This window comes from Hydra vulgaris, chromosome 12 (genome assembly GCF_038396675.1).
Source record: "Hydra vulgaris chromosome 12, alternate assembly HydraT2T_AEP".
NCBI lineage: Eukaryota > Metazoa > Cnidaria > Hydrozoa > Anthoathecata > Hydridae > Hydra > Hydra vulgaris.
In genome coordinates this window covers 10609831-10634084 of record NC_088931.1, presented here as the reverse complement: position 1 = coordinate 10634084, position 24254 = coordinate 10609831, and the positions used below count along the sequence as shown (strand labels likewise).

General features: G+C 28.9%; 2 protein-coding genes and 1 long non-coding RNA gene across 6 annotated transcripts in view; 1 reads left to right on the top strand and 2 right to left on the bottom strand.

Annotated features, from left to right (window-relative positions):
- Positions 1-748: 748 nt before the first annotated feature.
- LOC100215172 (achaete-scute homolog 1a-like) lies at positions 749-1592 on the bottom strand (the record flags this gene model as incomplete). The annotated part of the gene is given in 2 exon segments (NM_001309744.1): positions 749-990; positions 992-1592. Coding segments are annotated over 2 exon segments (558 nt in total).
- Positions 1593-6195: 4603 nt separating this feature from the next.
- On the bottom strand, positions 6196-13096 carry LOC136088193 (uncharacterized). Of its 3 annotated transcripts, XR_010642154.1 has the most exons (5): positions 12960-13092; positions 9217-9373; positions 8789-8889; positions 8386-8654; positions 6196-8304 (listed from the first exon to the last, which is right to left on the bottom strand). It is a non-coding gene; the product is annotated as an uncharacterized LOC136088193 (long non-coding RNA). The 3 variants fall into 3 exon arrangements; XR_010642153.1 differs by having other exon boundaries at positions 6196-8654; positions 9227-9373; positions 12960-13096; XR_010642152.1 differs by having other exon boundaries at positions 6196-8654.
- Positions 13097-13529: 433 nt separating this feature from the next.
- LOC100213296 (WD repeat-containing protein 74) overlaps positions 13530-24254 on the top strand; it is a 39404-nt gene continuing 28679 nt past the window's right edge. The window contains exons 1-3 of one of the 2 annotated variants that reach the window (XM_065811873.1): positions 13530-13551; positions 15919-15982; positions 22656-22765. In XM_065811873.1, coding sequence (XP_065667945.1) covers positions 15919-15982; positions 22656-22765 — 174 coding nt within the window. In that variant the 5' untranslated portion in view covers positions 13530-13551. Of the gene's footprint in view, positions 13552-15220; positions 15257-15918; positions 15983-22655; positions 22766-24254 lie in introns of those variants that run through there. The other variant, XM_065811872.1, reaches the window with a different exon arrangement.

Below are 24254 nucleotides of genomic sequence, written 5' to 3'. Positions count from 1 at the left end.
ATCACCAAATATAAACTAAATAACCAATAGTTTTTTGCGCTTTAATTAACATCGATTTGTTTTTGTTTTAATTAAAATATGAGTTTTAATTAAAATACAATTTTATCATGTATCTTTTCAATAAAGATTCAATTATCGCTTTATTTTTTTTTGCTTTCTGAATCAATTCTTCCTCAATCAGATTTACTTGTTTACTACATCAATAAATCCTGGTCATATTACTGATAATATACAATGCTAATAAAAGATAAACGTTTACAGTGTTCATGTAAATGAAAAACTTACATAAATGAAAAAACTTACTTGTATCAATACACTTTATTTTTCATTATAAACGTTCATTTAATATTTGCTTACATAAAAAAGAATTTTTTATTCAAAAATCTATTTTCTCATAACTGCTTGAATATTAAAAATTATTTTATACTAAGATTAGTAGGATTATGGGTAGGCAGATGTCCGGCTTTTGTCAGATGTCCGGCTTTTATCAGGTGTCCGGCTTTTGTCAGATGTCCGGATTTTGTCAGATGTCCGGATTTTGCAAAGGAGAACATAATAAAAATTGTGTTCTCCTTTGCATAAAATGGATTTTATAGATTTGGCTTTATACTCTTCTACGTAAAAGCCGGGCATTTGGCAACCGTAATTATGGGCTATTTTTTAAATGTCTAATTTTATTGAAGGTAAAGATAAACTAGGCTTTTCTTTACGCAGTTGTAAACAAAATATAAAATAAGCAAAATAAATCTTAAACGTCATTTATTAAACTAAAAATATCTATATTACAAAATATGCTCACATAATTTCTTTGGACAAAAAGGTATATAAAAACAAACACAAAAATAATTTATAAAAAATTAAACAAAATTTTTCATGAAAACTACAAACATTTTTACGTTAACGTCAAAACACCAATTTTTTTAATTTTGTGTCTCCTTTCTGCATTTTGTGTTCCTGTCATTTATATTAAGACATCGGAGTTTCGATTTTGATTAAAAGCTGGTCCGTTGATAAATTTAGCATTTCCGTTCTTAATATATCATCTTCATCTCCACTATTGCTATCTCTGCTAGAGTTGCATTCGGAACTGCTTCTTTTATTTTTTGAAGAATTATTGCAGTCATATTCTTCTAATATATCTTTTAAGTCTCTAATGTAGAGCGCGGCACAGCGCAAAATTTCTACTTTTGATAATTTTTTCTTATCTGGTAAAAAAGGTACTCTCTGCCTAAGTTCATCAAATCCATCATTGACCTGCTTTACACGATTTCTTTCTCGTTCGTTTCTTCGTGCCACGGCAGCTGGATCCATATTTGCGACAACACTATGGCTAGAACGTCTTCTTCTAAATTTTCCACCACCGTTTTCCGAACTCCATGGATGGCAGATGACGGTGGAGGTATATCCATTAATTTGTTCATACTTAGTAAATAACTGATTATTGATTACCATATGCTCATTTAATAATGGCCTTGGAAACAAAAGTTGCATGGTGGCGCCTGTTGTTTTAGAAGTTATTTTATTTATACCGGCAACGATTGTGTAGTTGTATAACACTGGTGATCGATAGCTTTTTAAAAAATGTATTTACCCTTGAAACATAAAACAACAAGAAAATATTAGAATGCGTTTCTTGCTTTTTTTTTTTTTTTTTTTTTGTCTTTATATAATTATACATATAAATTACATATCAAAATATAATATTTTAGCTTTCAGGAGGTAAACTAAAAAGTAATTTGAAAAAAAACAACTTTTATAATAAAATCAATAATAGAAAATGATTAAAAATATATGCATAATTTAATTTAAAAAATAAATTAACGACAATACATATGAAAAATATATTGTTTTATCTTTTATTTTCATATATTTTGTAGAAATAATTTTTACTTGCCCCCTGATTTTCATCTAAACATTTCTTTAATTAAATTTGAATTTTGATTTATGAAAAGTAAAGATAAATTACAATCACATTCTATTTGAATATAAAAACTCCATTCAATTTCTTTTTTGATTTGATATATATTTATATCTTACTAATTGGAGTAAACGAAGAGATTTTTTGTAAACAATACCACACAAATTTATTATCAAATGTTTTAAACATAGCTCACACTGAGTATTTATACATTTTTCATTATCCAAATATTAAATGATTATATTGTATTTTATGCACAAATAAAAACGTACAGTAAAATTACATTAAAAATAACAATCTAACACAATTAAAATGAGTGACACAATGAGTTCTTACTAATAGAAAAAAGAAAATAGCTTAAAGCAGGAATACCATTTCTTAAATTATAAACAGCCTTTGGTTGAAGAAGAGTTTAAAAAAAAGTTTGATTGCGAAAAGATAAAAGATAAAGCAATTATTATTACATCACCTTTTTAATTATTGTCTTTTATTTACTTCGAACTTGTATGTCATATTTATTTGAAAGTGTAGAGCTAACGTATGAAATAAAATTTTCTTTTAATTTCGAAAAGGAGTGAGCGTAGAAGAACAACAACAACAACAAAAAAAGAAAAAAAAGTTGTAAATAGTAATATTAAAAGAAAACTTTTTTCATTATAAAGTTAAAAAAAAAAAGTTCAACCGCCGCCGTTCTAAAATGCCACACTAGCACATTATTTAAAAATGACTTTAAATGAATTATAACTATAAAAGATATTTTATCACGCCATCTAATATGTTATTCACCAAAAAATTTAAATATAATAATTATTAAAATACTATAAATAGTGTAAAATTGATAATAGTGCAAGTGTTGGGATGTTTTTAAAGATATTTCGTGGCGTCCATTTTTAGAGGTGAAACAATCTAACAACAAACATGGTGCGCATGTTTATTCAGGGTTTCAAAATGCAAATCATTGCGCATGTTGATAACTTGGATGGCGGCTTGTGTGGAAGAAACAACTTAAATAGCGGTTTATTGTAGAATTAATTTAAATCTTTAAATTAAATAAATTAAAATGTTAGGTCTTGTTAAATTTAAAAATAAAGTAATAAAAAATCACTCAAAAAATATAATAAACTAATAAGAAACTGGTTTGCTGTTACAGTTTGATAAAATTTGCTACTAATAAAAAAAAGTTTTACAAAGTTGAAAAGTTATACGTAGCACAAAATAAACAAAAGAGAGCTGTTTTTGAAATAATAGGAAGAAAAAAAATTCACAAGAATCCAAAGGCATCTAAAACAAAGCCAACTAGCATATTGTTTTTCAAACTCAGACCACCCGCCAAATTTTTCTAAGCTGAACTTAGCAAAAGTTTTAATTTTAAAATGTGTTCATGGTGCGCATGTTTCTTTACATATTTATATCTAAGTCTGCGAAAATTTAAGTAAGTAAATAGGATTGCTCAGTTTGCCAAACAATTTATTTTTGAAAGAAGCCCTTTGAAACATACATTTTTGAAAAATATTTAAAAATACTATTTTACAACAATGTATTATTTACCACATATTTGAATTAAAATATTGTTGTGAAATTTCCGGTCTTCTTTTTATCTTCTTTTTATCTTGGGAAATATTATTTTTCATGTAATTTATAAATTGTATACGCAATCAACACTTATGATTATCATTAAATAAAGAACATTTAAATATATAGTTAATTAACCATGATTAATTTATAAAACATGGTTAAGATATCAAGAATTTTAGGCATTTGTTGATATCATAGATATTATTGCATTCGTGTGGCTTATAATTTTGCCTTGTCGCCCAGCGACAGGGATCGATTCCTCTTAAGCGCTTATGTTTTTAAGTGTACTTTTATGTTGTATTTTAAAGTATTTAGTTCTAGTTTTATGCATAATGCCTATTATTGTTGTTAATAAAAAGTTATATTGTTTATAAAATTTAATTTATAAAAAAAAAGGTGTGCCCACTTAAACATGTAGAGCAGGCAGGGAGTGAACATACCTCAACTGATTAAATAGGTAGAACATGCGGGAAACGTACACACATCAACTAACTTAAATAGGTGAAACATGCAGGGAGTGTACATATATCGACTGACTAAATAGGTAGAACATTCAGGGATTGTTCCAAACATCGACTGAATAAATTGGTAGAACATGCAGGGTGTGTACATACACTTATAACAATATTATTTTACAATAATTATTGCAATTCAAGCGACAAACACTTACAAGCGATTTACAAACGAACTGTAATTATAAAATCTTTGCTAATACCAATCGAGTTTACGGTGACAAAAAATGTTTTCAAAGCATCACCAAGCCTTTATATCTTTTAAACTGGATATTTTGAAGTTTGCAAAACAGAGCAATTTATTAGAATTTCAGATAAAGTGGCCAAAAAATAGATCCTGTGAACTTTATCAAGTATCTTGGTATCAGAATTGGTTCCAACTTAAGTTCTGCATTCCATCTTCAAGACTTAGCACTGTAACTAAGCAGGTATGTTGACCAAAACTCGACATTATGTTAATCTTGAAACGCTCCTTAACATATATCATGTTGTTTTTGAGTTTCATCTTAGATAACGGGTGAACAGTAAAATTTGAGATTTTTTTAACGGTTTTTATTTTTGAATTTTTTTTGTGCGCTGATTCATTTATTGTTTCTATTTTAGAGCCCACTCTCTGTAGCTGCTGCTGGCAAAGTTTTATGAAAATATTCCTACTATTTTTTAATCTGCATCAAAATGAAGCGTGAAAGTTTGATTGATTGTGCACAGGTATTGTGATTCGCATTTTAAGGAAGGTAGAAAAGTTGTCGTGGATCATTTTTTGAAAGAAAGTCACCTTAGAGCAAACATTTACAGATACATTTCAATGTGGGAAAAAAGCAAATTAAAACTTCGTGTTGTTGGTTCTGGTCGAAAAGCTAAAATAATGACTAAAACCAATATTACCAAGTTGAAAAGCATGATTGATTGTTGTTCTGGCATTTCCACCCGACAAATTACTCGAAAGCTCAAGTGCAGCCAATCTCACGTTGTGTATACAATTCAGCAACACACAAATATTGTTTACCGAAAAAAACAGGCCATTCCAGCCCGTACTCCTGAGCAAGTGTTCAAGTTACAAACATGTTGTGGCAGATTGTGTAGAAAATTTTATGGGTGTGATTTCATAATTGATGATGAATCATACTTCAAATTTCTCACTCTGATTAGACTCAAACGTTAGGTATTCGTCAAGCAATCCAAAAGCAGTTTCTTGTGGTGTGAAATACATGTCCAAGGCAAAGTTTGAAAAGAAAATTCTTGTATGGTTAGCAATTTCACCTCGAGGCATCTCAACACCCTATTTTGTTCCATCGGGCCTTGCTGTCAAACAAAATGTGTATTTTAAAGAGAGCATTTTCAAAAGACTGATGCCTTTTTTTAAAAAACATTATTCTGAGGCTAATTTTTTGTTTTGGCTTGACTTGACTTTGGCCCATTATGTTAAATTAGTGACAAGCTACTTGATCTCAAAAAACATCATTTTTCATACAAAAAGCCGATAATCCTCCTGCAGTGTCTGAACTTTGTCCAGAGCTTTTAGTCAATTTTGAAGGAATGGTTTATAAGAACAATTTGCAGGCTACTTCAGTTGATTAATTAAAACAACGGATCAAGTATTGTTTGAAGAAACTAGATGTAAATGCTATACAGAATATGCGTGGAGGGGTGTATCGAAAGCTTGATTTTGTAAGACAAAACGGTGAAACAAGTCTATTGCAACTTCAAAAATAAATTATTTGATTATAAATCTACGAGCTATTTTTTATTTTATCAAAAAATATTGATCCACTGCAAAGTAAGAGCGTTTCAAAAAAAATCCCAAATTTCACTGTTCACCCGTTATGCTAGTCGAGTATGGGAACAAACCCAGCAAACATGCCTTTGCTAGGTTTGTCCCCATATTTGACAAGCATATCTAAAACCGCTGCGTTTTGCTTATCGGTTCTATGGCGGTCCTTTATCTACAAGCCACTGATGGGCCATCATCAGACCGGCAGAGTCTCCGTATACAAGCTTTTGTCGGACCACCGTGTTTCCATCGTCGGCCTAATAAGCTAGCACAGCGTTGGAGTGTCGTGCTGGTACTACGGCATTATTTTTTTTTCGGTTCTATGGCGGTACTTTGTCGAAAACCAGCATTATATGACGCGCTAATTGTGGGCTTATATTGTGCGTCGGGGTATCAAATTCGAAGATAATAACAAATAATTAGTCAGGAAACTAAAATAATTCTATCATTAAGATGTAAGTATGTACATGTCTCATTTAAATAAAAAAAAAGTAAAGTCTATTATTGTGATTCGTCATCATTATCGATATTTGATGCTCCGCTTCATTTTTTAATACTTATCATTGCTCTAGCTTGTCTTCCACCATTTTGATCTGGTGCACCACGCAAAAAACGTACTTCTTTTTGAAATTCGTATTTATTGACGGTACCGTGAATGGGGGCGACTATGAACGCTTTTTGAAAATTTTTGCATCGTGGGAGTAAACTGTTTGCTAATCAGTACTATTTTTTTTGCAACAGAACATTAAACTTTTCAGCTTTCTGTAAAAGTTGTAAGACTGATTAACACTATGAAGTAAATAACTTAGTTTTCTGGTTTTACACGAGTAAATACATATTTCCGAAACAGGGTGAAAATGAACAGCCGATTTGGGGTGACTTAAAACACTAAATATCGTTTTCATATCCTAAATTAAGGCTATATTACAATAATACAATGGGGAAAATACTGTTAAATATCAAACAGATAACATAAAGTTTATTTTATATAGAAGTACCTTTTTAAAAATTCAGTTCATGTTGAAAAGTTAAAATACTACTTTTAAAACCTAGTTTTTTAATATATCTACATGTATCACACTATTTACAAAGCTATCCTACATAAAATAGGACATCAACTGTCACTATCCTTCAATGTCTCAAACGATTCACACATGCTGCATACAAAGTTGATATTTTTAATATTAGGCACATAAAAATAATCTTTATCACTTGAGGTGATATGGTTTACTGCAATTGTCGCATTGAATCCATACATCATTGCTTAACTCTACCCACTTTTTGTTACATAAAGCACAGTACCAATTACTACCTGTGTTGTTGTTAAGCTCTGTTGAACTTGATGGCATTGACTCTTCTAAACAATGAATTCTTTTACCTGGTTCCACCTTTGGACCACGCGGTTTGAGTTTTGCAGGTGGATTTGCGCCTAATCCTAGATTATTTTTTAAAATATCTAAAACGGATTTTAAAATGCTCCTTTGATACAACTTTTTACTCTCCACTTCAAAAGAATACTCCTCCACGACTGCTTTAATCCTCTAAATACAGCAACGTCTAGTGGTTGACAGAGATGACTTGCATTTGGGGGCATTGTTATAAACTTGATGTTATGTTGAATCGTGGCTTCAATAACTTCAGAAGAAAAATGTAAACCAAGATTATCCCCAATTAACAATGTTGTTCCGGCTTTTGAAATAGCAACAGGTAAGTATATTTCCATAAACCATCTAGTAAATGTTCTAATATCAAACCACCCATTAGGAGTGATGTCATAAACAGTTCCAGGTTGTCTACCTTGAGTCCAACCCTGGTAAAAATTCTTTGTTTTATAAACAACCATGGGCGGCAAAAACTCTCCGACAGCAGTGCCAGAAAACATTAAACTGGTAGACTGCTTTGAATATTCTTGTTTTTTTTTCAACACGGTTCCCATGGCCACGATGAACAATAACGGATTTGAACAATGGATTATCTGTTATATTGGTCTCATCATAGTTGTAAATATTTTCTGGAGGTATATCCTTTAACTCTAGGAACAAACTATCAAAATATTTGTTAAGGGAATCTTCGTTTACCACGGCTCTACTATGTTTTACATTGTCTGCAACCCTATTTGTTAAACAATGTCTCTTCATGAAAGACTGAACCCAATCTACCCCAGGCATATTATTTTTGAATCGAGCGTCATTTATCTTCACTTTATCGCAATAAGATTTGACTAAAAGTCTTGTCTAACGAATCAAATGGTACTCTCCAGTCAGTCATATTACTAATTGTTTGGACAAATAAATTTTCGGTTTTACTATCAAGTCCGGTCTGTCCGCCATGCTTTTTCAGAACTTGATCCCCAAGCTTTACTTTTTTATGTAATATTCCTAATGGAATATTGTACATTTTTGAAGCCTTCCTAATGGTATATCCATGGTTTTTTACTTTAATTACAGCTGTTTCTATGTCTTTTTTTGTGTAATTTGTTTTATAAGCTCGACTGTTTTCCTTTCTTTTGTAATTTCGAGGCATAGTTCCTAAAATTAACGAAGAAAAGCCTAATTTCGTATTAAAAAAAGCTATACATTAAATTATTATTTTATTAAAACATTATGTACGTGAACGTGATGCAAGCCAATTTTAATGACATTTAGATGTGGGGTTCTTAAGGTATTCCTTGATAAGTGAGTTAATTGCCCTAACCACGTAACTTGCAATGTTTATATGCGATGGAGAAAAGACGGGAAAAGATCATTTTGAGGGCAGCCGAAAATTATCTTTAACACATATTTACCATTTAGTAAAACTAGTACTGGTGTTCATTTTCACCCCGCTGTTCAGTCACCCCCGATCACGGTACTTGTGGGCAGATTCCTTTGTACGGCTCCTAAAAATAAATAAACGTGTAAAAGATTTTAAAATAAAAATTGCATGTTTACTTTGAAAAAAAAAAATTTAATTAAAGATTGATCACAAATCAGATAATGAAAGGAAAAGACCTGCTTATAAAAATAAACTCACTTTCAAGTACACGCCTACACTGCAATTCTTTTAAACCAGTTTTATTTTCGAGATCAAATTCAAGGTCAGTTTCGCTTTCTTTACATCGATCACCTTGTTACCTTAGGGGAAAATGAAAGTTAAAAATAAATTTACTCACTAAGTTTGAAAATACACTCTTATCTTTCTTTAGGAGTTCTTCAAGGGCATTCAGCTCTTTTATGTCATTAAGTGGTAATTTTCAACTTATCAAAAATGCCTTGATTGTTTTTTCCCACTGTTAAACTTTGCAGCAATTTTGTATTGATATTAGTTTGCAAAAACTAAAATCAATACAAAATTAAAGTAAAGCAAACTTTAATCTCCATAACAACATTTACTAATGAAGTTATATCAGATGATAAAAGATGTGAATAAACTTGGAGAAGATACTGTATTAGTAATTATACCATTTCCAACCTGTTGATTTGGCATCGCCAATGATATTTAATGAGCTTCAGGTAAAATGTTTCTCTTCAACAAACTTGTTATCTTAGCTTTGCTTTGCTTATTACGTTTATTGTGTCATTGTTACTTTCGTCCTTATAATACCAGTAATCCTTCTTTCTGAAAAAAAAGTCAATTAAGTCATATATAATTCAAATAAGTAGTTTCTAGAGATGAAAGTTTATTATTAAATACAAGAAACTCTCTTTTACTAAATTCTAATTTTAGAAACTATGCAGAAAATATAAATCAAATATAATATAATCATAAAAACAATCCTAAAGTAAGAAAGCTGATATCGAACCTTTAATTTTATTATAAAAACTTCTTATACAAGAACTGAGAAGTCATGGTTTCTGGGGTCTGGGTATTGCTTATTTCTGGGGTCTGGGTATTTATTTCTCAAGATTATACTTATTTAACTTATAAGCATAATTTACTGAAAAGAAATGTATTTTAAAGTCTTAATAAAAAATAATACATTTGAATCCAAATAAAAATTTACTATAAAAATAATTTAAAGATATTTTAAATTTACAAATATTACATTATATAGACAAATAAGCTTTTAAAAATGCAAAAATACAGCATATTTTTGTTTGTAAGGCAAAAGTATATATTTCTTATCAATGTTACCAATAGAGCAATACTTCATATTTTCTAATAAATTACAAACTAAGTATATGCCAACAGATGATGAATTCCAAGGATATGTGAAAAACGTGTCTAGGTTTTTCACATAACCTCTTGTATACAACTAAAATATCACCATCTCCAAATTTCTTATCGATGTTTTGAACAAAAATAATTTTACCGCTTTTTAATCTACAACAATTGTCACCCACAGTACACTTAATACAAAAATCTTTCAAAATCAGTTGCTTATGTTGGGATTCAATTCCTGTAATATCGTTTGGAAGCCATTCCAATCGTTTGGAATATTCTGCTGTTGTTTTAATATAGGATACTTAACAGCTACCTTTTTAAGTTCCAATAAATCTTTCTCATACAATCTTTGTTGTACTTGTTGTAATGGAAAATAAGGTTTTCGCATTAACTTTTTCAGTTGACCAAGATAGTTTTCAAATGGAAAAGCAGATATGCTGTCTAAAGGTCCATACTTTATTGCATTTTGGCACAAATGTGAAAGTCCATGCATGTTATAAGTTATCATCTCTGGACCATCCAAATCAGAGGTATGTTTTATGAAAAGAATAAGTAAATTATTAGCAATATAAGTACGAACATAATTGTAGACACAATAAAATTCTCATAGCAACAGATAATAACAAAAAAATTTTATACATGGCTTCATTTAGTATATCTGCCAAGTATACAACACTACTATATAGAAAGAGCTGTCTGAGTTCTTTTGCTTCCCATTTTTCAAATTCAGATACAACCCTAGGCTTACGAGCAAATTCTTTTGGAATAAACTTGGAAGCACCAACCAATTGAACAGAAAGTTGCTGAACATTGTGATGTTGTTTTAAGGTCATGTTAGAAATTGACTTATCTGTTCGAAGTTTAACTTCAAAAATAGGAAAAGTTACTCTTCCTACATAAACACCTTTTTGGCAGCAGTTATCACATCCAAAATATCCTCCATGGCCTTTGCATGCTTTTACAAAAGCTCGTGCTGGACTATCACAAATAACAGCTGATATACTAAACTGGTATAACTCTCCATGGATAACAATTCCAGATGGTAAAAGAGCTTTACATTCTTCAACAAACTGTTTCAGAAACTAATTGCAGTTCGATGGTTTACTTTTACCATAAAATAAACCAATTATAAATGGAGATTTATTTTGCTGAATATTGTTTTGATGATATTCAATTAAACTCAATATTGGCCAAAATTGATCACTAGAACTTCGAAACAAAGGCAGGCCATCAATATTTACTTACATAGATATGCGATTCAAATCATTAAAAAAAATTAAATTTGAAATGGAACTCAAAATTCCGCTCTCAATACCAAAATGGTAATACTGTCCTCCTGATATTGTATCTACAGATTTTGTATGACGTAAAGTATGTAGATCATTTGGCAACTCCAGAAATGAATTGTTCAAAATTTTTAACAATGAAGAAAGAACTTTCTCTGTAAAACCAAACTCAATTGACCATTGTGCCAAATTAAATCTTAAATCATAAGCATTATTAGAATAATCGTCACTAGAAGATTCAGTGTCTGATGATTCTGGATAGTAATCAGAATTGTTTAAAATAGAATCTAAGTTTGTATCAATATCACAGAATACCTCGCTAGCATTTCCTTGTTCAACAAGGATTTTTTTTTGTTGTAATATTTACTCAAATAAATTGTAAAAATTTAATGTTTTAATTGATTGAAACGTTAAAATTTTATATTATTATCAAAAATCACAATTTTTTATTTCAACTGCCATAAAATATTAACTACATTTATGTACATAAATTTATTATATAGTCATAAATATATATTAGAACATATAGACATAAATATATACTAGAATTAAGATAAATAATAGTACTAGAAATGGGTCCAATCTGAAATATGACTTCAATGTGGGCAATAGTTTTACTCTGAATGTACTGGTTTTAATTTGTCACTTTGGCAAATTTATTTTCCACTTTAGGCAACACAGACATCGGACTACCATGCTGCAATACTGAATTTGGGATTCTATATAAAAATGACAATGGTCCAACATGCACTAGCCTCTATCGACATTTTGTAGGAAAATCCAGCTATGGACCGCTATCAAAATACCAGCAGCGGCATTTCAGATGATGGTCCGACAAAGGCATGTTTGCTGGAAACCCAGTCTTTAATATTTAAAAGATTATCTCACCTCTAAAATAAAGCCCTAAAAATAATCTTTTTTCAGCATTTTAACTTTGACCCAAACATCTTCTACTACATATCAAAGATACTTAAATTAAAAGATTTTAAACACTTCAACTGCTTGTTTGTTTGGAAACAGCAACATAAAACCTTACCTCCTCCATTTACTGATTTTTTTTACTTATAAAAAAAACACTCATTACCAACTTCGATCAGCTAAAAGCTTCAAATGATCTTTACCTAAACATAGAACTATTTATTATGACCGTGAATCTATTAAATATCAGAGCATATGCATATGGAATAGTCTCTCCTCACAGTTAAAATCTCTCTCTCTATATTTTCCAAATTCAAAAACAGTCTATTTAATTTTTTATTAAACAATTGTTATTCTAATTCCTATGCTACTCTACCGCTAACTATCTATTATCCATCTTATTTTTACTTGCTTCAATGGTTGTTTATAACTACTAATACTTGATCTTTTTTTAATTTTTTCTACTCCTTACTTCATTTTAATAACTTTTTCTCAAATTAATATTGTCTTTTATATAACTATTCTATTTCAAACTCTCACTATTATAAATATTGTTATTTTTTTAATTATTATTATTGTTATTACTACTATTATTTTGTTAACTGGAGTTTTTATTATTGCCTATTATTATTATTACTGATACTATATTACCTATAATGCTACTACTATATATTATCATCTAATTTTCTCTTATTACTTTATCTTAATTAGGTATATAAAAGTTTTATATGTTAGATAGATGTATAAAAGTAAATTGAATAAGTATATTTTGTTTTAAATAAATCAAATTTCTTACTTTACTATTATTACATAAAATATTTAATTAAAATTAATACTTGTACTATATGTAAATATTCCATGAAATGTAAAATCTATTTCAGAATACATTTTGATTTGGTTTGATTTGATTTGAGCCCAAGTTTGAACAACCGCAAGTTACACTTGTGCTCAAAACCTTTTATATTTTTTGGACGTAAATGGACAACGGTAATAATAATTTGCGAAAAACAAAAACACAACGTGCTTTTATCATATTTGCTTACTATGATTGTATTTGCGACATGGTTTATTATCATATTTAGTGATTTTAATTTAATGTTAATACTATCATGCAGTGATGGGCACAAACTTTTTTATTATAGTTTAACTAAACTACTAACTAAAACTAAAAAAAAGGAGTTAAACTTTTAGTTACAAACTTTTTATAAAAAGTAGTTAACTTAAACTAATTAGAAATAGTTAACTAAAATTCAACTTTTTAACTTTTTTTTTTTTCAACTCAAGAAAATTTGTTGATGAATTTATGTTTCCGCTAACCGTTTTATTGATACAGACCAAGCGGAAATGATGTTGAAAAGTCCAGTTCATGCACTAAATAAATAAATACATAAAAATAGTAATAACAGAATCCTTAGAGTCCTTGGTCAGGTGAGTGTTGCATAGAAATAGAACGATTTATTTGGCGATATATATAAAATTTAGTTAATAAAAATTTAGTTAAACTTTTTCAACTAAACTAGGAAAAAAGTTAGTTAAACTAAAAGTTTAACTTAAATAAAAAAATTTAGTTTAACTATTGCATTTAACTAAAAAAAAAGTAGTTTAACTAAAAGTTAACTAAAAATTAGTTAACTATGCCCATCACTGCTATCATGGTTATATAATACTACATGGTTGAGTTATTTCTTGTTTTGCCTATATTTATTTTTGTATAAATTGACATTTAGTTAAGTTTTTTTATAGATATGATGGCACTTCACAGTTTGCTTTTCTTTTCATGTTTTTTTTTATTCATATAGTTTGATAGGTTATCACTTCAACTAACTTTCTTATAAATGTAGGAGGTTTTTGGAGTAAATTTTTATATTAATAAAAGTTGTATTATTAAGTAAAAATATTAGGGAATATAATAACAATATAAATAATATTTCAAAACTCGTTTACTTATCGTGCTTTCAGAAAAAAATGCATTAATATTTTGATGTTTAACCTTTCTTGAGTTTCTTACCTTTTTTGATCTTCACTTATATATATATATATATATATATATATATATATATATATATATATACATTTATACATATATATATATATATACATATATATATATAAATATACATATATATATACACACATATATATGTGTATATATATATATGTATATATATGTATATATATATGTGTATATATATATATATATATATATATATATATATATATATATATATATATGTATACATTCATGTGTATATATTCATAAACATATTTTAAATTTTTATCCAAGATGAAATATTTATTTTATTTATAGGATTTGTCAAGATTTAGGCAGCCCTGGCCCTAAACATGTCTTTGGCTATGGTTTATCAAACCTGGCCCGGCCCTGGACAAATATTAGTCCTGGTCGCTTACCATTTGAAAAGCTAAGAAGTATTACTGTTTTCTTTTTTAAAGTTAAGTTACAAGAGTAACAATAGGATACATGTAGTAAAACCCAAAAATAAAACCGCAAAAAAAAACCTAAAGTTGGTTTGATAGATTTGTTTTTTTTTTCAAAGCCAACCTGCGTTAAGGGCATGCTATTTGCCAAATCCATGTTGAAAAAAGTTTTTTTATGAAGAGTTGGCACAACGAATTTTTGCAAATATCTCATAACTTAATTTGTTTCTGAATAAATACGAAATGTAATCAGAAAGCTTACAAATTCTTTTTGAAGATGACATAAATAACTCGTATCATGACTTTTTGACTAAGGTGATTTTTGAAATAAAGTCTTCAATTGTTGTTAAACTAATTCTTGCATTTTAGATGTCAGACTATTATATTGTACAACAACTTTATTAAACATAAAATAAACTGTTAATAAAAGTTATGGTATCAAAGTTGATGGAGCAGATTTAAACTACAAAACTTGTATTTAAAACATCTCCCACATGCATTGCAAACTAGATATGTTCTTGCATTGGTTTAACTAATGTTCATTGTGTTCAATGTTCAATATCAGATACAACTCTTCTCTAAATGGAGAAAATCTAGTTTTTGCTTTAAAATAGTTTTAACTTGATATTTAGATTTTGATAATTATTTGTTTTTTGGAAGTGGATTGAATTCAAGTATGATGTTTGAGCTAGCAAAGGTATAAATATTGTACACATGTACTCCATTAAAATTAAAAAGAGTAGTTATAGTTTGGGTTGTGTTACCAATCTGGAAAAATAATCAGAAAATAAAAGTATGCTCAAACATGTTAAATTTTACTTAAAACTGTTCAATAAAGTACATTGTTCCCAGATCTCTTTTAAGATAAATTTAAATATAATAAATTTTCTCCTAGGTAAGCTGAAGACAGCTTACCTAGGAGAAAAAAATTATGATATAAAACCCTCAATTTATTTGTGGACAAGGATAGGAAATTTTGGGTAGTAGTGGATGAAAGTACTCAGTTCTGATCTGCAAAACTGGTAAATATCAGAAAGGGCATTTGATTGTAAAAAATTATTTCTATTATGTCATATAAATAAGAAAATGACATTAACTCATTGCTAGATGAATAAAGACCTAGTAGGGAACTCTTTGCGTGGCACCAGCAAAAGGGTCTTATAATGTAGGTTTTTTTTTTTTTTTGTATCAAGACCATCTTATTTATCAATTTAATCAGATTTAAGGAGAAATACAGTGTGTTTAATATATGGAGAAATACAGTGCTTTTAGTAATTAATGCTTATATTTTTTCTTATAACCAAGCAATGTAAACTTCTAGAAAGTTATTTTAATTATTGTTATATTTTTTTTTTGCAGATGTCAGCAACAGAAAATAAAAAGTATGATTTATGGCTTGGAAGTGACCTTGGCTTGCTAAAAGGTAAAATGTTGTTTCTAAAATTGAGTTTCAATTTTAAAGTTTATTCAAAATGTTTTAAAGTTTAAAATTTTTTTATCATTGCTGTAGTTCTAAATGTTTCTCAATTTTTCAGAATTAATTCTAGCGGATATTGATAATAAAAAGGATGTTGTACTATTTTACTGCTCAGCTATACCATTTCTTCGATGATAGATTTATTACACAGAATTCAACACTAGATCTTGTTAAGCAGTAAGGCATAATCTATTTTGAAAATAGCTTGAACAAATGTACAAAAAATATCTATCCTTAAAAACATTGAATAAGCAAAAAACAGTCTCATACTTCAGCATTTCCTGTTTGTACTTTTGGTGTGCATTGTCGAAGCCACATTTGGAGTTCTTTGTTACGGCTTATGATTTATTAATAGTAATTAATTATTAATAGTAATGAGACAATTGCTTGGACTATTAGATAGTGTACTGAGTACTATCTGTGCTTTGAGTCAAGTTCTTTAACAAATTTAAAAATGAATAAAGTACCAATAATTATAAAACACAAAAAACCATCATCATCACCAAGTTCTCTAAATCTATCATTCACTAATATTCGTGGTCTTCGATGTAACTTTTCTTCTGTTAATCAGTAGCGTAGCAAAGGGCCTGCAGGGTCCCCAGCTGCGGAGAGGCCCAGAGTTTTTATGGGCCTAAGGTGACTAAGAAAAATTTAAAAAAGTGTCAATATAAAAAATAACATGGATATCAGTATTTAACACATTGTACTATTATTATAAAGTTAATACGACTAAATAAAGTTATAATAAAGGCGACTTTTAAGTCGTCTGTCAATGGTTATCTTGCTCTATAAACTTCATCTTTTTTCTTCGAGTAACTTTCAACTCTAATAGTGGTTGATTGCAGCCTTGTTAGAAGCGAAGATTTTGTTTGCCAGGAAATATTAAAGGAAAAGGAAAAAATTTGTGAAATGTATTCAAAATTGTTTAATAAATATTGTTTTTCATCCTTTTAACTTTTTAATTTTTTTTGTGATAAAAGAATTTTTATCACAAGAAAAATAAAAAGTATAAATAATGATATGATAAAAAATGTGATGGTAAAATCAAAATACCTACAGAATGAGTTAACTAAAAAGCACAAGTTTGCATAGTTATAACATGGTATATATATTTATTATTGATTACAAATGCTAGAAAATGGTTTACTTTAAAAGTATGATATTGAGTTATTCATAAAGCTGGTAGTTAGCAGATACTTTATCAAAAATGAAATTTTTGATCAAGTATCTGCTTTTTTAATTTGCGGTAGTGGTGTTGTGAAAGAGCGCTCGCTTTATAAGCGAGAGGTTCCGAGTTTGATCCCCACCACATCCCTGGTAGTACCGTGCTCAACTTGTTACTCTGCGCAGCGGCCTTGTTTGTCAAGACTTGTATTTCAGATTCATAGAGTGTAGAGAGGGTTATAACCACAATTAAGTAGCCTCCTCATCTGTAGTGGCCTTCTCGGCCTTGGGGAGGTTAATTAATAAAAAATAATAATAAAAAAATCTAGAAACTCTATAATAAAATTTACATCTCCTAGGCCCCAGTGTCGAGTCCATTACTGTCGAGGGTGCTACTCTTTATTTTTTATATTTCATTTTTACTCTCTTGGTTTACTAAAACTGTTTTGTGTTTCTTTACTCAAACATTGTTTTGTGATATTTCCCAAAAATATATCCAAAATTTTCTTTATCAAATATTTTAATTATCAAGAATTTTGTCAAAAAAATAAATCAACAATGAAAGATTTTAGTGCATTTATTTAGAAAATCGTGGATTATCATCTAGAACTATTTTTAAACTAGTCAAAGTCAACTGTTTCTTAGGTTCTCAAATGTTACAAAGAATATTTATCTATCAACCTTAAAGTAGGATCTGGAGAAAAAAAGGGATTTGAAAATAAAATGCTGTTCATATTTGCAGAATCCTAGAATTTTATTTATTCAAAAAGTCAAGGTTTTTTTTTTTGAGAAAAGAGTTTTAATTATTGCGGCTCTGCTTTATACTATAAGATTGATATTATAAATTGTTGTTAGTAGCCTGAAAAATAAATAATAAAAATTACTAAAATATTATTAATTATGCGGTCAAATCATTATATTTCAACCAATTTAAAGAAAACTTTGCGGGGCAATCTGATTTTCCTGATTTTTACATATTTTTATGTACATTATGTAGATAGGTTAAATTTGAAATTTCACACTTCCAAGTACAATGGTTCAGAAATTATAGGCTTAGAAACATGAGGCAGTGGCCCCCTCAATTTACAAATGGTCAAAACAGACTACTTTAGAGCTGTATAACTTTTTTCTCACTTCCAACAAGTGCCTCATTTTTTCTAGAACTATTTTCTAGATAGTTCTCTTTTTAAAAAAGTGGTTTTTATTAACTTGTGTTAAATTAGAAAAAAATTATGACCTCCTTAACTTTGGAAAAAATCCTAAAATTGCTAAAATATGCCAAAAAGAAACTAACTGTAGCATTATTCTATTCATCCACAAGTCTTTACAGATAAGTTTTCTGATTAGCTACTACTGTCTGCAATAAATGGGCAAAATATAGGCAGCTTGTTGCAGAAATTAAATATATCTAAAAGCAAAATGTCTACTCACCTAAAAAGTCCAATTTTCAGCCATTTTGAGATGCTTGTAAATTTTTCTAACACTTTGTTTTGATTTTGAAGATTAACAGCATATAAAACCATTAGACACAACTATCTGAAAATGCAAACATTATAAACTTGTCGAATCCACACCAAAAATGCCAGCATTTTTAAATAAGCCTATTTTTCAATCATCAACGGTTGAACGTGTTACTAGAAACCAGTGCCCCTCTAATCTGCCAACTGGCCTATGTGAAGGGTGCAACTAATTATAAGTCATTTTTTAATAAAAATAAAGATATGGTTGGTTGTCCTCTCCTTGATCTGGTCTTTATAGTAGATAGTGGCACAAATAAAGGGGGCAGTAACTGTTTAGAGACCTTCATTGTTCAAATAAAGGTCTCTAAATTAATTTAGATATTTAGATACTTAATATCTAAATATCTAAATTAATTTCAAAATTAAACCATTATTTCTTTAAATTCTATTTTATTATAGGTAATCAGTGGTCTATATGTGGTCTGGACCCTTCCCCCTCCCCCACTCACTAAGGTGAGGGGGAGGGGCAAGAGGAGTTTGGGATGGCACTAATCAAAGGGAAAGAGGGCAACCAACTTATAAGATACAAGCATTCATTTTCTAGCATGAAACATACATAATTCATTTTCTAATGAATATACAGTTAAGGCCATTAGACCTTTATTGCATTTTTTTATGCTTTTACCATAAGATTCAAATTTTGATAGCGACTATCAAAAATGTGTGCCAGATTTTCCAGCAAATATACAATGTAATGGTCTTAAATGGGAATTAAAAAAAGTTAATTATATCATTAAAAGTTGGTTGCCCTCTTCCCCTTTGATTAATGCCACCCAAACCCCAAACAATATGTAAAAATCAGGAAAATCAGAGATGGTGCTCCACAAAGTTTTCTTTAAATTGGTTGAAATATAATGATTTGACCCTATACTAAATTATTAATTATAGTAAAATATTAGTTATTGTAAAATATTATTAATTGCACAAATAATGAAGGAATTCTGATAGCTGTTTGAAAAATACCAATTTAAAAGTTATAACATGTGTAAGAGATTGTTACACACAATGTATTGAAACTTTTTTAGGATGACTATATTTCTTATTTGGGATCAAAATACAATTTTTTTTGTTATTAAATTTGCCTCCCCAAGATTCCAGAGCTTCTACAATCAAGGATGCTACTTACGTATTTCTAAAATTATTATTACAAAGATATAAACAATGTACTACTAAAATTACAAATATATAAATAATGTGCTCTCATGTGCTTAAAACACAGAAAGGGGCATTTATTAATTTTAAGCTTGTTAAGACCCCATCCTTCTTGTTTAATAGTTTTTACAACAAAAAACTTGTTAAAGTTCTTAGTGAAGTTTTTCATCTTTTCTTATCAAAGAAAGCTTTTTACTTAGAGGCTGTCCATTAGGTCAACAAAATCCCTCCCCCTCCCCTTTGTCAAAAATTTGTTAAACTTCCAGAGACCCCTGCTATAAAATTACGTCAACTTTTAATTACCCCTCCCTTCCTTCAAACAAAATTGAAATGAGAAAAAAGATCCTTTTTTTCAACTTGTTAAATTTATTTAAAAAGCTTATATTGTTGATGTCAACTTTATGCAACCCCTCCCCCCCCCCCTCCTTCTTGTCAAAAATATCCTGACTCCTCTCCCACTTTTTTTGTTAACATAATTAATGGACAGCCCCTTAGCTGCTTTCAGTTTTATTATTGAAATTGCAGCAAATGTTCTATTTGATATCCAATATTTGAATAAAATGACACTATGTAACTTTTTCCATATTCAATGCAAATTTTTCTATATATTCAATGACTTTTTAGAAACTTGTCTACATATTTCCTCAGATCTATCTACAGAAACAACATCATCATCACTATTATTCATGTTATCAATTTGTACTTTGGTTTCCTTTTCTTAAGAATAAAAGGCTAGCAACCAAGAAAATTAGATTATAGAAAGAAAAGAAAGAAAATTAGATTATAGAAAATTAGAGAAATTTAGAAAATTAAGATAATTTATTAAATTATCTTAAAAGAAAGAGCACAAAACAAACAATAAACAAAGTAATAATAAAACAGTTGCAAAGCAATAAATAAAACATTAAAAACAAAACAAAAAATACTCAAATTTTGTGAAAGTTTATTTTAAGATTTTTATAAATTTTGTGATCATTTTAGAATTAGAAATAATTTTTTAAACATTTGAGACTCTTCAAATATTAAGTAGTTATTGCTTTTTTCCAGTTTCCTTCTTTTTATTATTTTTTCTTGTCTATTGGCTTCTTTAAAATCTAGAGCATTTCTTTGAATAATATTTTTTGTTCCTAATTTTCTCTTTGAGATTTTATGAACTGAAGTTCTATTATTAGAATTTGTTTTCTCTATAATTTGCCTCCTCAAAAGAAACAGTGTTACACTTCCGCTTTGCTATATCAAGCTTTTCCAAAGAAGTTTAACTTGGAAATGATCTCAGTGTTACATCTGAAGTTAACAAATCTGTAGCTTTTTCCATTATTTAATTACTTTATTGATACCGACTTTGTCAGTCACAATTGAAATTTCAGAATTTGCTTTCGGAAATTGCATTTTCATTTTAAAGAAAACTTTTTTGCATGTATCTAATTTTTGTAGTCACATTTCAATTTTCATCTATTCATATTTTATAACATCTCACAATGTGGGTAACTCATAATCTTAAAACTTTCAAAACCAATCATAACACTTAGTTTGCAACTCAACTATTTTTATGTGTATGATTAGCCATCAATAAAGAATTCAAAGTTAGCAATAATTTATAAACAATATTTGTCCTAGATTTAATGTATTAGCTCAAAAGTAGCATATTCAAATGCAACAGCAGTGGTTTCAAATTCCAATGCAGCAACTTATGAATGATCGTTCATAAGTTATTTCATATAATCTATTAATAAGTTCAAAATTAACCAAAAAATCTTTTCGATACAACAAAAGATATTACAGCAAAATATAGCAAAAATAACAATATTCTTTGTAAACTTTATTTTTTTAATTGTTTTTGTAAACTTTATTTTATTAGTAAAATTATTTTCTTTTAAGTTAAAAATACTTTCTAGGTATCTAATCAGAGGTTTTTAGGACCATGTATTCTATTAAAGATATTTTTGAATCAAATAGAATAACACGTCACATGTTGCTGCAAACCACATATACCGTAATTTTACCTAAAACCTCGATTTTTGAGGTCACAATTTAAAAACTTAAATTATTTTTTTTCAACATACATGCTTCACCTGAAGTTACCAATACTGGTAGCTTTTTTTCATCCTTTAATTATTTTATTAACTATGAGTTAACTTATAATAATTGAGGAAACTTCTTAAAACTTTATTAAAAACTTGCAAATAAAAAGACCTAGTTATTGAAAAGAAAAAGTCAAAATTTATTTTATCAGTTTACCAATAACAATTGATTTGATTTTTATACAAGGCCCATTTTAAATTTTTTAAAAGTGACACGCCCTTATGTATTTGAAGAAAAATAGTTTATATTTTTTGTTGAAGCTTGTCCATTATTTTTTAGGATTTTAGTTTTTATAATAAGAAATTTTGATTTAAATAATCTGATTTTTTTTTTTAAATGATGATAAAAGTTTAAATAATCATATAATTATAAAAAAAAGTTTTTTAAAGGTTTAATTTGTTGAACTTTGGACAAAGTTCATGTTTAAAAAGCATTTAGTTGGGTGGTTTATACATAAATGCACATAAAAATTTAGTATTTAACAGTAACAAATGTTATTAATTTTTAAGTAAATAACAAAGAGTACATTATATAAATTGTATTATGTAATTTTTGACTTGGTCTTTTCAATAGCTCATTTATATGCAAGTTTTTAATAAAATTTCAAAAAGTTTTCTTAACTCAAGTTTTTGTGATTTATAAAAAGACATTTTTATGGTACAGTTTTTTTTAGGGTTAATTGTTCCAAACTTTCTTGTTAGGAGTTGTACTTTCTAAAGATTCTTTCATAAATTATGGTGATATAAAAACCTTAGATAAAGCTCAAAGTATATCGTGCATGTCTTGGCAAAAATTTGATAAACAAAATTCTGTAAGTTTTCTTTTTTGATGTGCGTGTATGTATGTATGTATGTATGTATGTATGTATGTATGTATGTATGTATGTATGTATGTATGTACTATACATATTCACACATATTACAAATTTAGATTTTATTAAAGTTTTTTTTTTTGCTGTATTAAAAGTCCTTTACAATTAGATAGTACCTACCTAAATCCTCTTTCAGTTGATGTATGTACCCTTGCAGATGACCAATCCTCATTATAATTTGATGACTTTAATCAAAACATTTTTTAATCCAATTTTTTGTTTTTCTTTTTAAACATCTTCGCTTCTAACAAGGCTGCAAGCAACCACTATTAGAGTTGGAAGTTACTGGAAGAGAAAAAATGGAGTTTATAGATAACGATTGACAGATGACTTGAAAGATTGCAAATTATATGAATCAGGAAAGCAAGATAAAGGAAGCAAATTCCAAAGAACTGATGTTTGAGGAAAAAAACTAGATGAATAAGAGTTTTTGGAGCACTTAGGAACAATCACAGAAAAAGGATGAGACTTAATTGAATGCCGAATAACAGAAGAATGAATTTTAGTAGATGGCATAAGAGGCGCTAGCTCTTTAGAGCAGTGCCCATTATAGTATTTGTAGAAAAGAGAAAAAGAAGCAACATTACAACGATGTGATAATGGTAAGAGGTTGGCTGCAAGAGCAGATCCGAACAATGTTTACAATGCGTTTTTGCACCTTGTCTAAAAGAGAAAGAGCATCATTAGAAGATCTGCCCCAGATATAGCAACAGTATTCCATACAAGGGCAGGTTTGAGCTTTATAGAGATAAAGAATAGAATCCAGAGTAAGACAGTGTTGAGCACAATAAAGAGATGCAACCTTAGTAGATGCTAATTTTGCAATGGATCTAATATTTAGTTTCCAAGAAAGATTGGAAGTAAGAGTTAATCCTAGAAGATGAAGGGTAGATGATTCATTGAGTACATTACCGTTTATAAATAAAGGATTATCTAAATTATTGTGGTAACAATTGGCTGTAAAAAATTGGGCTTATCTGAATTGAAGTTCACAGCGGCTGTGAGCCCCATGCTGTAGCAGAAGTGAGATTCTTTTCAAGTTCAAATGCCCCCCCCCCTTCCCCAACCAATCAGAGAGTGTTGGCTTCTTATCATGACAAGAATAAATGGTAGTATCATCAGCGAACAATGCCACCTTAGATGTGACAATGTCTGGAAGATTGGTAATGTAAGGTAAAAAGAGTATAGGACCAAGGATTGAACCTAAGGTTAAAAGTAAGAAGAAGAGTGCTGTCCATTGAGGACAACTCTTATACTATGATTGGAAGGGGAAGGATTCAATAATCTTAAACATGCTACCAAATACATCATCAGAAGAAAGATTCTGGAGAAGACCAGCATGCCAAACTTTATCAAAAGCCTTAACCTCTCCACCTCTATCTAATGCATGATGAAACTTATCGGTTATCACTGTCAGAAAATCAGCTGT